This window comes from Anopheles stephensi, chromosome 3 (assembly GCF_013141755.1).
Source record: "Anopheles stephensi strain Indian chromosome 3, UCI_ANSTEP_V1.0, whole genome shotgun sequence".
Classification (NCBI taxonomy): Eukaryota; Metazoa; Arthropoda; class Insecta; order Diptera; family Culicidae; genus Anopheles; species Anopheles stephensi.
Genome location: NC_050203.1, coordinates 69,659,317 through 69,672,219, shown reverse-complemented (window position 1 = coordinate 69,672,219; position 12,903 = coordinate 69,659,317). Strand labels below are relative to the sequence as shown.

Here is a 12,903-nt window from a genome sequence, read left to right as displayed (position 1 = left end):
CTTAGGGCACCCAGAGTTAGTAGGTAGCACGGTAGTTCTCGTACCAGGACATCCCAGGACGCGCGGATAGCAAAAAGCGAAACAACCCAGGACGTGGAGCGTGGAGCATTACCGCTAGGCGCCACTCACACACCACTATCTCTCTAACCCTACCGTACGGTTCCAGTTCCGATGACGCCGATCATCGCCTTCGAGCGGCTGTTCTTCGCCGTGTTCGGGCAGACGTCGCCGGACGACATCAACTCGCAGCGCTCGTCCCGTCCCGAGTGGACGGAAAATTTGTTCAAAATAGTATTTGGCATTTATATGTTAGTCTCCGTAGTAGTGCTCATTAATCTTCTTATCGCTATGATGTCGGATACCTATCAACGCATCCAGGTTAGTTCCAGTATGTGTGCTAAAGTGCTGTCTCTTCTCTTTTCTTTTCTCTCTTTCTCTCTCTCTTTTCTCTCTCTTTCTTCTCTTTTCTTCCCAATTTTTGTTGGATCAAACAACAACATAACAAATACAAACCCCCGAATGACGCATGCCGCGACCCACACACACACTTACACGCTCACACTAAATTGGCGTTTAACATCGTGGGACTGAAACGGGGGGAAAGCAAATCAAACACCAACACTTCAACTCGAAACCTCAAACATACTTAACCTTATTAAACATGCCAACCTCAACACATAACCGCAACCAACAGTGCGCATGAATCCCATACTGTCATTTGAGCTGCTCTTTTTCGCTGTATTTGGTCAAACTACCACCGATCAAACACAAATTGATAAAATGACACCGAATACAACACGAACGCAACCCTATTGGACTGAGTACTTGTTTAAAATTGTATTTGGCATTTACATGTTGGTATCAGTTGTTGTACTTATCAATCTGCTCATTGCTATGATGTCTGATACGTATCAGAGAATTCAGGTATCATTGTCAATTAAATGTTCAAAGTGTTTCAACCCTACCACCCCTCCCCCGTCCCCGTTCTGCTCCCGCACCCGACGATCCCTACCTAACCGTGTGCTCCTTGTTTTACGTTTACTCCCTTCAAGTAGAGTCCTCTCCCTCCTTCCTTCCCGGTCCGATCCTCAGATAGATCTTCCTTCTCACACACTCACACACTCACACATCAAAAGTCCCGGTTTTGAACATTTCCGTTTGTAGTTTATTCTGGTAAGGGCGCACACGCTCTCAATGCGATGGGGATGGATGGATGGAACCGGGCAGCATCCGGGTCCCGATCCATCCTGCCACGTCGAAGGTGGGCGCGTTGGTGAGTCGGACGGCGCCCGTCGACGTTCCGAGCCGCCCACGTGCCCCGGAGGGTGTGCGTGAACATTGACCAAATAGAATTGTTTTTTTATATTTTTCCGTGTGTACGAATCTATGTTTGCCTAATCGCTTCCCGCGGCCACCATCGACTGGCTTTTTTTTTGCTGGATGGCGCTTGACACGCTTTGTCCTTCGAACCCCTTTTTGTCCAACATTTGTTTGCCATCATTTAATAAAAAAAACACACAGATAATATTAAACACAAAGACATAGAATAACTCCTTTTTGTTTTTCTTTCTACCATTCAAGTTGATCCGGTTTAGTTGGAGGTTTGATTGGATAGATCCGACCTTAAGTTTTGTTTCATAATTTACCATTAACAAGTGTGACAGAACACACTGAACCCCCTTTTTCCCCAATTCAAAGAAGAAAATAAAAACAGATTGGTTTGCGTCTCATACCGTCCTGTCTAACGTGCTCTTCTCTCACCTCTTTCCTGCATCGTACACCATCGGAACGTTTTAGGCACAATCGGATATTGAGTGGAAGTACGGTTTGTCGAAGCTGATCCGCAACATGCATCGAACCTCGACGGCACCTTCGCCGATGAATCTCGTCACGACCTGGTTCGTGTGGATTGTTGAGAAAGTGCGGGTAAGTACGGCCAGCTGGTAGGTACCGCTGGCAGAGATCATTCGACACACGATCATTATTCGCTCTCGTCGGTTGATCAGTGTGAGATGGTGGTAGGTAAGAATATTTGCGACCAGTTTTGATTTGAGTCTGATCGAAAACAGCATAAAGTGCTTGTACATTTTTGTAAGATAAAACCGAAAGACTATCTGATCATGTTCATTTACCATGTTTTGAAAATTTAACTGAGCAGGAGGCTTATAATTTATGGAAGGGTACAGGAAACCTCATTTCAACTATACTTTCTCGCTTTGCATATATTACATACATTAATATAGAATATGGAAAAAGAGATGTGATCATGCTGAACTCCAAGCTCAGCTCTGCTTTAACGTGTGCATTAAAAACTAGACTTGTAACAGAAAACTCAAGTTTCATCCTAGACTTCCATCTGAATCATCTCTAAAAACGCATCGAAGACCTATGTGGTGGCATTGCTGTACTCTATTAGCAAGTTGTCCCTAAACTGCTCCTTCTCTGGCCAAGAAATTGATGGAGCAGATCCTCTGTAGCAAGTTTCGCAGCTCGGTTCAACCTAAACTTGAGCATTATTCCCTCGCATTATTGCGTGAGCTTCGTCTGTTGTAAGCAATTCAATTTCTCAGACGATCTAGATCATATAGCACCTCCTCAGCTATTCGTTGTCCAAGTTGTCCAGGAGCAATGTGTATCTCGTCCAAGATCTGCTTGATAGATTTTATCGTTGATGATCATCAAATGGAAGAATCATTTTGTGTTAAAGATCATGTAAATTAGTCCCTGTTTTTTTAATGCACACGTTAGAACTCGCCCCACAATCCTACACAGCAAGCAGAGCTTTCGGAGTTCCGTTGTTCACATCTGTTTCATTCACACTCTGCTGCATGAACGAACGGACTTGCTTTAGCTAGGGAGTTACGTACCTACGTACCTACGATGTCGCAATCACGATCACGCCATCAAATCCTTAACTTCTCTATCCTCAACAGGCACGTATTGTGAAGAAGAAACGACCGTCGCTGGTGCAGATGATGAATCTTCACCGTGGACAGCAGAGTCCGCGCACCAAAGCCGGCGCCAAATGGTTGTCGAAAGTGAAGAAAGGTCAGGTGGCTCCTAAAGGTGTGCACAGTAGTGACAGCATGCGCTTGTCTGGTTTTACTAGATTCTATTTCGTAGCTGTTTTATGTTTACGTGTAAAAGTATTTATAATGCCTTTAAATTGCGCTTCGAACGTATCCTTCGAATGTGAACGCGATGCAAGTTCTCGCTCGAAGCTACATCGAGGCCATTCCGTTTTTGATTTGCGGACGAGCAGTGATGCTGTTTTCTCCCGCTCCCATGGTGGCTTTTTTATAGTAAATATAATTTTTTAGACCTTTAAGGACTCTTTAAACTACAAGTATCTTCAGTTGTAAGTACTAGTGTATGTAACGCGTGTTGGAGTATCTTTGAAGTGTGTTACCGTCATCTAGTGTGCTGTCGAGTGAAATCATTCCCGATCAAGGTGGCCAGATCGCTTAGACTTAGAACGTAGTTCGTGCATCGTATTGAAGAAACTCAGTTTCATGTAGAACTTACGAGCTGTACTAACATAGTTCCGTAGTACGTCCATTAGAAGTTGCTGGTTGACTGAGTAATGTGTTTGAGATGAGTTTAACAAAGTTGACAGCACCAACAACGATACTCTAGCGAGCCCTTCTAGCTCGTGATCTCCTCTAGATCCGATATCCACAGAAGGGCCCGCTTCCCTGATTCACCTAGCCAAACAGACATGACTTACACGGGGTTTCTTTTGGATTCTTTTCCAACTCTCTCGCAACCGCGTCATATCAACCACGTTCGACTTGGCACCGGTCAGCAGACTCGACAGCCCTTTCCGTTATGCATCTGTCTCCTCTTGGCTCGCAAGTCAGTTTCACCACTGTCAATACGACCCGAATCGAGAACGTTGCGGACTGGGAAGCGATTTCGAAGAAGTACCGTGCGCTGGTCGGTCACGACTCGGAGGACGGTGGCTCGATGAAGGACTCGGAGGGCGATAATCACTCCACCAACAATGGACCGGGCGGCAACGATCAGCAGCAGATGGGTAACAATGTCAACGCGAACAAGGTGTAGTAAGGCGGGCGTCGTCGTGTTAGGGCCCAAAACCAACCAAGACCACTAACACTAACTGCCAACCTGACACATAACTCTCGTAACACTCCGAATCGGTGAAAATCGGTGTAGACTATAGGCAGAGACCGTTGAGTGGCGCAGACAGGCTGCAGGAGCGCGAAACTGTAGAAAGCGAAAACTGTAGATAGATAGCGAATGCGAGCGAATTGGAGCGCGTCACGAACCATCGCGTCGGCGAATTGGAGTGGACACATTTTGTCCTCGGTAGATGTAAATATAGGTTCGATTTTATACCACCCATCGTGTAATAAGGCGATCATGGAGCGACCGGAGTTTTGACCGTGAGACCGAGAGCTATGAGTTTTTTGTAAACCGTTTCGATTCCGTTCGCTGTGTTTTATAACCGTACTGTGGTAAGGTAAGGCAACGACGCTACCTAGATAAGGCTACGCTGTAACAAAAGACAAAGATTGCACATGCGGGCGAGCGTAATTGGCAAGAAATGTAAGGAAAGGCAACAAATATTGCCCTTGGTTGTGTTTTATTCAATGTAGATAATTAAAAGGACAGATTCGTTTGTTTGGTTCGGTTTTTCGCTATGATAGGTAGAGGCCATCAATCGATCCGGGTCGCTCTACTCATTCGATGACGCAATGTTGTGAATGGAACATTATATGAGAAAACAACAGATGGAAAATATATTTTCTAAAATTGTAGGAGAAGCGTGTTTATTGGGACATGGAGTTGAGATATGTATGCTTTTTGTGTAGTTCCATTTTTTTGTTTGAGTAGGTTGTTTTATTCGTAGTATTAGTGCTATTTTGTTATGTTTTAATGTTATGCCACAATTATATTATTTTTGTATCATTGTTATTGTTATGTATTCTTAGCACCACGAAAATACTGACAATCTGATGGATAGACCACAGCCTACGAAGATGCACCAACAAAATTGCATCATCAGGAGAATTGCTTAATAAGAGTTAACGATTTGTTTGCAACTTTGAACCAAAATGTTCTAAAAATGAGTTAAACAAGTCTCATAAAGTTTGGCTTGAAATTTTGTGTATCAGTAGTTTAAGAGTTGTTCTAAAAGCAACACAGGATTGCATACCACCAGGGACATCCCATCGCGCATGTTCTAAAGTTGACATGTAGGTGGCGCTACTGCTTATGGTAATATTTTCGTTGTTAAGCTTGGTACGCTTGATGATATTCATAGAACAGGGTTTTTTTTAATGTTATTTATCAAGTGTTAGTTTAAATATTATTTAAATCACATTTTTTGATAATTTAAAGAGCAATAAAATTGCAGTTTTGAATGTTTGCGCTAAGTGTCTTCACTATTTTGCACTCATATGCTAAAGAAATATGTTTCAATTCAAGGGGTAATCTGTGACAAAAATACTCGAATTGGCTGTAATAATCAGATTTAAATAATCAAAAAAAATATTCATTCGACTAAGCTGCAAGACCTGAAGAACTGTTCACAAGACGTTCCATATAACATGCAATCCATCCAGTCCTCAGGTGGTAAGATTGTGAATTGTACCGCCGCACCTTGACGGAGGGAAAGTCAGGAAAAAGCGAGTGTTCCCTGTCTTATCTTTCTCCTCTTTTTCGTTGTCAAGCTAAAAACAATTCACCATGGTGGATTAGTGGATAATTGAGTTGATGAACCAGTTCATGGCGAAAAGCTTACCTGTGGAACAGGACAAGCTGTGTCCCGCAAGTTGTTTTTCTTTCGCCAACCTTAAAAAAATCAAGAAGAACCAGACATATATATATATATATATATATATATATATATATATATCTGATGCAAGTTTAAAAAAACTTCTAATGCTATCAGACAAATAATATAATCATCTCCGAAAAATCTCCTAAAGATTGTAAAGGTGCTGGTTCTAATCAGATTCGCTTCCGTAGACATGCTCGATCCGGAGACATCTAACGACAGAATGCGTTAAGATGATTGTCCCCATCATGCAGCTTCCCCCAGATTAATTCATCTTCAAGCACAACACAAACAAATCTTCAGAACATAATGTCTACGTGCGTCACCAGACCATACGTCAGCCCACAAAATCTTCTCGCGATTGATTTGTTTTGTTTGATTTCGTATTGACCAAACCCCAACCGGTTGGAGGCTTATGCCGGGAACAGGTTTTAGTGGAATGTGTTTGTTAGCGTCTAGCAGTCAGCTTCAGTCGGAGATGTCAACTCATCACACCGACAGTTCTTCTACGACACTCGTCCATATTGCGCCGTATCATTTTGCACAGCTCCTTAACACAATGAGTGCAAGGTTTCTGGCATGGATAGTGCTGCTGCTGGTGCTAGTGATCAATCTGTTCGATCCGTCCATGGCCCAGGGTAAAAAGTTTGCCTGCAGCTACTCTCCACAGAAAGCGAACTCGATCGGTTATCAGCCGGAGTACATACCGCTCGAAGTTTGCACACATGTGATCTTCAAATCGTTTGACTTCCCCAGCTTCGTCGGCCGTCAGATGCTGTTCAGTGTAAGTTATACTCCGTGTGGTGTTCACCGTTCCGTAGAAAGCCCTATTATACAGACTTCACCTTGCAACAGGATAACGACAAGATAGCATTCAGCCGGGTGCTTACAAGTGTACGCAAACGATCGAACGACGTTCGAGTGGTCGCGTCCATCGATGGGTCCTCGCGAGCCTTCACCACGACGTCCGGTACGCTTGCACGGAGAAAAGCGTTCGTGCAGGCAGCGACCGCGTTGCTGCTTGAGCTGGACGCAGATACGATAGAGCTTAACTGGCGTGTCCGCCACTCGTTGGATGTAAGCACGGATCGTGTCACGATGATCACGCTACTGCAAGATCTACGGCAGGCGGTGAATTCTGCCAATCGGAGCGTCAAGAATCGGAACCGTGAGCTGTGGTTACGTGGTTCGCTCGATCCCAACGCCATTCCCGGTACGTACAACGTGTTTGACGTCTGTGATCTGGTCGACCATGTGACGCTCGATCAAACCACGGCTGATTCCTTTGAAAATACACACGCTCCGTTGTACGGTACACCGATTGTGGTGTCCAAAAAAGCGCCGGAATTTATAAAATTGTTAGGAAGTGTCATCTACCCCAACACAGGATTGGTAAGGAAAAGAAGTAAGACAATGGTTTGGAGTGTTTGTTTACTCTCGTTTGGTTTTTTTTCCTTTTTCAGTATGAAACCACTCAGCAATGGCTTGATGATGGATGCCCTCCGAAGAAGCTGCTGCTCGGCATTGGCTTATACGGTGTCCGGAAGGAATATTCCGCGAGGCTGAGAGCGTTGGTAGGCGACAGTGCCACCATACGACCTGCCAAAGGAACATATCTGCAGCATTATGAGGTAATTAGCTTTCACTGGGTAAGTTCTAGCAGAACTAATCTTGCATTGCTCTGTGGATTGCAGCTCTGTAAAACGATACGTGAAGCGGGATGGACTGCTGGGTGGGATCAGTACGCATACATGCCATTCGTGACCAGAGCACTACAAAATGATATGGAGGAGCACATCAGCTATGAGGATCTGAACTCGTTACGCTTCAAGATGGATCTGGTGGCGCAGAAGCGCTTCGGTGGTATCTTCATCGATTATATACACTCGGACGATATCTATGGTAACTGTGGACAGGCGTATTCGCTGACGGGCTATCTCTATAACAGGGTGCGTTCGATCCCTTCCGATATTGGGTTCGCCATTGAGTGGAACTAAAACGGGAATTATGATAAATAGATAGCATTGAAGCAATATGTTGGATTTTCACTGATCGTGATTGGGAAGGAACTTGTGATATCTGCGCTGGTTTAGTCAATCTTGTGTTGCTCGCTTGGCGTTCAGTTAGTCACTGTATATTCGTTGTCCACTAAACATAATTCATTCGTCTGAGTGCGTCTTACCATTATTTCATACCAATGCCTAACGCAAATTGATGTGAAAAGCATATTAAAATTCCATCATTCCGTCCACCAAAAGGTTTACCTTTTCTAATTCACGTTGCTCTGGTAGCCGTAGGTTAATCCCCATCAGAATTCGACTCCTGAATGTAAACAATCAGCGTGACGCATCCGTACTTAGCTGCCTCATCTATCGTTGTTTACATACATTCATACCGCGTGGTTAGTGTTCCGTACTATTCTGATTGACCTAAGCAAAAGTGTTCCTTTAACCGCTTAAACCATTCTGCTCCTTCCGTGCGTAGCGTAACTACGTAACTTTGGCGAGTACTATGTGCTGCTAAAAACGCGTTTGTGGTGAAATCGCTCACTCACTCTATCCGAATTATTCTGATCGCGAAACGAACGTTCATCACTCATAGTCCTGTAGCGAAATGATGATCCCAGGACGGTTGGATGCATCGCACACTCAGATGGGCTTGGCTGCCCGTGCCGGCCACCAATACGCAGCATGTTCCTTTGAAGGAACCAACTCCGCTTCGAATTTCCATTGACACTTTTCCCTCGTTTTAGGTGGTTCCGCTCTATCTCAATGAATTTCAGTTTAGCGTCTGAAAACACGAAAAGAGAGGATTAATCTTGTCATACTCAGTAGAAGCTATGACCTTTGGTGACAAGCCGTTCACGCTCGCGTGAAGCTTGTTGTCACCCTCACAATCCTTTACTGCTGGAGGATCCAGCCTACTGTATGACACTGCTTGTCCGATCGTTGCTGCTGGAGGATTCAGCCCGCCGTGTAGAACCGCTACTGTTGGAGGATCCAGCAAGCCATGCGAAATTCTTTGTCTTTGTTTGAAACTAGACAACCGGTGAGTCTCATGCCGCACACGTTCCCCGCTCTCCTTCTCCGTTCGAGTGTCTCCGATCCGATGTTCCGTTGAAGTCGTCGTTGTCACATGATACAACCGCAAACTCGATGCTGATGTTTGGGAAGTATTCCCTGAGACTGTCCAGCCAAACACAGTCTCAATCAGCCATGGTTCACCCTCTGCAATAAATTTCTTTCTGCCACCGGTAGCTTCCAGAATGCATCGCCACCAATCACTAAATCGATCGTTCCCGGATTGTGGAATGTCGGATCCGCCAATGGGACATTTGAGATCTTCCATTTCGCTGTATCGATCGGTGCTGTTGGGATTTCGCTTGATGGTGTATTGAGGATCACGAAATCCATTGGCGCGGAGAATTGTTCTGTCTTGGGTCGTACGGTTGCTGTAATCGATCCTCTTACATGCTGTTGCGATTGCCCAACACCCAGCACAGAAAAATTCACTGGAGTAATTGGCGTAGCCAATCGATGCGCCAGTGATTTGGAGATGATGTTGCACATCGCATCCTGAATCGAATAGTGCTCTTGCCTCGTGCGTGTCACCGACGCCATCTTCAACTACGAGTGACACCGTTTCCAACAGGACCATCCTTTGCTCCAACAGGACCATCTCGTCCTTTGCTCGCACAGTCATTGCTGCTTTCGACTCCAAATGTAGCAGGGTATGATGACGAGCGTTGCACGTAGTGCAACTGAAAGTTGATTTGCACTCTCTCACTTGGTGGTTTCGTTGAAGGCAGTTCCAACACAATCGCTCCCTTGCGGCAATCTCACGGCGTTGTTGTACGTCCAAACGCTCAAACGCTGGACAGTTCCGTAGATTATGAGATTCCGCACAACCTATCATACACGATTGTTGTGTTGAAGCGACGGGAACAGCCCTTAGTGGTATCCTCGTACCACTCTCGAACGTTGTTACTGCATTCATTACCACTCGATCTCAGGAATCCGCTTGTTGTTGCCGGCCACCATTCACAACCCTTTTGCTGGCTTGAAAACTAAATGACATTCATTTTAAGGTTCTTTCTCCAATTTAGTTGATCAGAACATCATAAATAAAGCGTTTACAGTCTATCTGCTATCAAACCATGTTTAGTATTATATTCTAGCATCTAGACGTCGCTAAATACACAGTATTCAGCTTTGGGAAATTTCGGTCAAACAAAGGCAAAGATTGACTGTCTGTCTGTGATGAATGGTTAACATATTTACTAACTCAATAAGACAAATAATATAATCATCTCGGAGTATGGAATCCAAACAATCCCCTAAGGATTGTGCTGGTTGTATTCAGATTTGTTACCGAGACCATGCTCAATCAGGAGACATCTAACGACAGAATGCGTTAAGATGATTGTACCCATCATGTAGCGTCCCCCCAGCTTGACTCATCGTCAAGCACAACACAAACAACATCTTAGAACATAATGTCCACGTGCGTCACCAGACCATACGTCAGCCCACAAAATCTTCTCGCGATTGATTTGTTTATTTGATTTCGTATTGACCAAACCCCAACCGGTTGGAAGCTTATGCCGGGAACAGGTTTTAGTGGAATGTGTTTGTTAGCGTCCAGCAGTCAGCTTCAGTCGGAGATGTCAACTCATCACACCGGCAGTTCTTCTACGACACTCGTCCATATTGCGCCGTATCATTTTGCACAGCTCCTTAACACAATGAGTGCAAGGTTTCTGGCATGGATAGTGCTGCTGCTGGTGCTAGTGGTCAGTCTGTTCGATCCGTCCATGGCCCAGGGTAAAAAGTTTGCCTGCAGCTACTCTCCACAGAAAGCGAACTCGATCGGTTATCAGCCGGAGTACATACCGCTCGAAGTTTGCACACACGTGATCTTCAAATCGTTTGACTTCCCGAGCTTCGTCGGCCGTCAGATGCTGTTCAGTGTAAGTTCTACTCCGTGTGGTGTTCACCGTTCCGTAGAAAGCCCTATTATACAGACTTCACCTTGCAACAGGATAACGACAAGATAGCATTCAGCCGGGTGCTTACAAGTGTACGCAAACGATCGAACAGCGTTCGAGTGGTCGCGTCCATCGATGGGTCCTCACGAGCCTTCACCACGACGTCCGGTACGCTTGCACGGAGAAAAGCGTTCGTGCAGGCAGCGACCGCGTTGCTGCTTGAGCTGGACGCGGATACGATAGAGCTTAACTGGCGTGTCAGCTACTCGTCGGATGCAAGCACGGATCGTGTCACGATGATCACGCTACTGCAAGATCTACGGCAGGCGGTGAATTCTGCCAATCGGAGCATCAAGAATCGGAACCGTGAGCTGTGGCTACGTGGTTCGCTCCATCCCAACGCCATTTCCGATACGTACAACGTGTTTGACGTCTGCGATCTGGTCGACCATGTGACGCTCGATCCAACCACGGCCGATAACTTGGAAAATGCACACGCTCCGTTGTACGGTACACCGATCGTGCTACCTGCGGTAGCGCAGACATTTATAAAATTGTACGGAGGTGTCATCAATCCCAAGACAGGATTTGTAAGGAAATGGAGTAAGACAATGGTTTGGAGTGTTTGTTTACTCTCGTTTGGTTTTTTTCCTTTTTCAGTATGAAACCACTCAGCAATGGCTTGATGATGGATGCCCTCCGAAGAAGCTGCTGCTCGGCATTGGCTTATACGGTGTTCGGAAGGAATATTCCGCGAGGACGAGAGCGTTGGTAGGCGACAGAGCCACCATACCACCTGCCGAAGCGAAATATCTGCAACATTATGAGGTAATTAGCTTTCGCTGGGTAAGTTCTAGCAGAACTAATCTTGTCTTGCATTGCTCTGTGGATTGCAGCTCTGTAAAACGATACGTGAAGCGGGATGGACCGTTGGGTGGGATCAGTACGGATTCATGCCATTCGTGACCAGAGCGCTACAGAACGATATGGAGGAGCGCATCAGCTACGAGGATCTGAACTCGTTACGCTTCAAGATGGATCTGGTGGCGGAGAAGCGCTTCGGTGGCGTCTACATCGATTATATACACTCGGACGACATCTATGGCAACTGTGGACAGGCGTATTCGCTGACGGGCTATCTCTATAACAGGGTGCGTTCGATTCCCTCCGATATTGGGTTTGCCATTGAGTGGAACTAAAACGGGAATTATGATGGAAATAGGATGGAAGTAAATGCCAGTTAAAATATTATCTTCATTTTGAAAACTATGCATATTAGACGATCAGAACATCATAAATAAAGCGTTCTCAGTCTATCTGCTGTCAAACCATGTTTAGTATTGTTTTCTAGCATCTAGACGTCGCTAAGTACACACGATCCAGCTTGGGGAAATTTCAGTCAAGGATCCAGAACTGGCAGGACAAACACTTTTCCATATTTCAAAAGCCAAAGAGGAAGTTCTGACAGGATTATCCCAACCTGGAAAACTGGTTGACCTTTCTGCGACATTTTATATGAGGGAGTGATGTATAGACAGATTGCTGGGCCTTGAAGTCGTCCGAAACTTCACCCCTCTGGGATCAAAAGTCAACGTCTACGTCTACATACGTCTCTGAGACATTTGGACCCTGTCCAAAACTGCGTTCGGGAGGAAGATGCTCAGTTGAATCTGTGGCTTCGTATGTATGGAAGGAACATGGAGGAGCAGTTACAATGATGAGCTTCAGGAGCTGTTCGATCGGTTTACCATGATAATGGCAGCGAGCTATTCAGCCCTTAGAATTCTATTAATTTCTCCTCGCGGACGGCAGAGGCATGGTAGCGCCTAAACGGCCGAGACGGAGTAATGCTGCTGATGCGTCCAGTCCAGAATGCACAGAGTAATGGCAATCTGGCAGACGACGACGCTTAACCGTGAGAGGCAGGCAAGGATTGTTACGGCAGCTCGTTCATTCCAATTGTTACTTTATGGTAACGACGCGATCGTTGGAGGACGGCACGCGCGCCTATTGTCAGCTTGTGCTACCGGCCGCGAGGGGGCGCGTTGCTTCGGACGAAATCGGCGGACGGACCCGAAGCGAAGGATGACGTGTTCTGGCGTGACTATCGATA

General features: G+C 45.6%; 3 protein-coding genes across 5 annotated transcripts in view; all 3 read left to right on the top strand.

Moving 5' to 3' along the window:
* LOC118512512 (serine/threonine-protein phosphatase 6 regulatory ankyrin repeat subunit B) overlaps positions 1–4,781 on the top strand; it is a 44,368-nt gene extending 39,587 nt beyond the window's left edge. The window contains exons 14-17 of one of the 3 annotated variants that reach the window (XM_036057030.1): positions 695–924; positions 1,798–1,926; positions 2,934–3,066; positions 3,806–4,781. In XM_036057030.1, the coding sequence (XP_035912923.1) occupies positions 695–924; positions 1,798–1,926; positions 2,934–3,066; positions 3,806–4,065 (752 nt within the window). In that variant the 3' untranslated portion in view covers positions 4,066–4,781. Of the gene's footprint in view, positions 1–166; positions 379–694; positions 925–1,797; positions 1,927–2,933; positions 3,067–3,805 lie in introns of all 3 variants that reach the window. The other 2 variants (XM_036057029.1, XM_036057031.1) reach the window with 2 other exon arrangements.
* A 1,450-nt stretch (positions 4,782–6,231) lies between these two features.
* Positions 6,232–7,838, top strand: LOC118512511 (endochitinase-like). Its single transcript, XM_036057028.1, has 4 exons — positions 6,232–6,587; positions 6,659–7,195; positions 7,267–7,434; positions 7,498–7,838. The coding sequence occupies exons 1-4, from the start codon at positions 6,243–6,245 to the stop codon at positions 7,798–7,800; spliced, it is 1,353 nt and encodes a 450-aa protein (XP_035912921.1). The 5' UTR covers positions 6,232–6,242; the 3' UTR covers positions 7,801–7,838.
* Positions 7,839–10,212: 2,374 nt separating this feature from the next.
* On the top strand, positions 10,213–12,118 carry LOC118512510 (endochitinase-like). The gene is made up of 4 exons (XM_036057027.1): positions 10,213–10,772; positions 10,844–11,380; positions 11,451–11,618; positions 11,687–12,118. The coding sequence occupies exons 1-4, from the start codon at positions 10,404–10,406 to the stop codon at positions 11,987–11,989; spliced, it is 1,377 nt and encodes a 458-aa protein (XP_035912920.1). The 5' UTR covers positions 10,213–10,403; the 3' UTR covers positions 11,990–12,118.
* Positions 12,119–12,903: the final 785 nt, after the last annotated feature.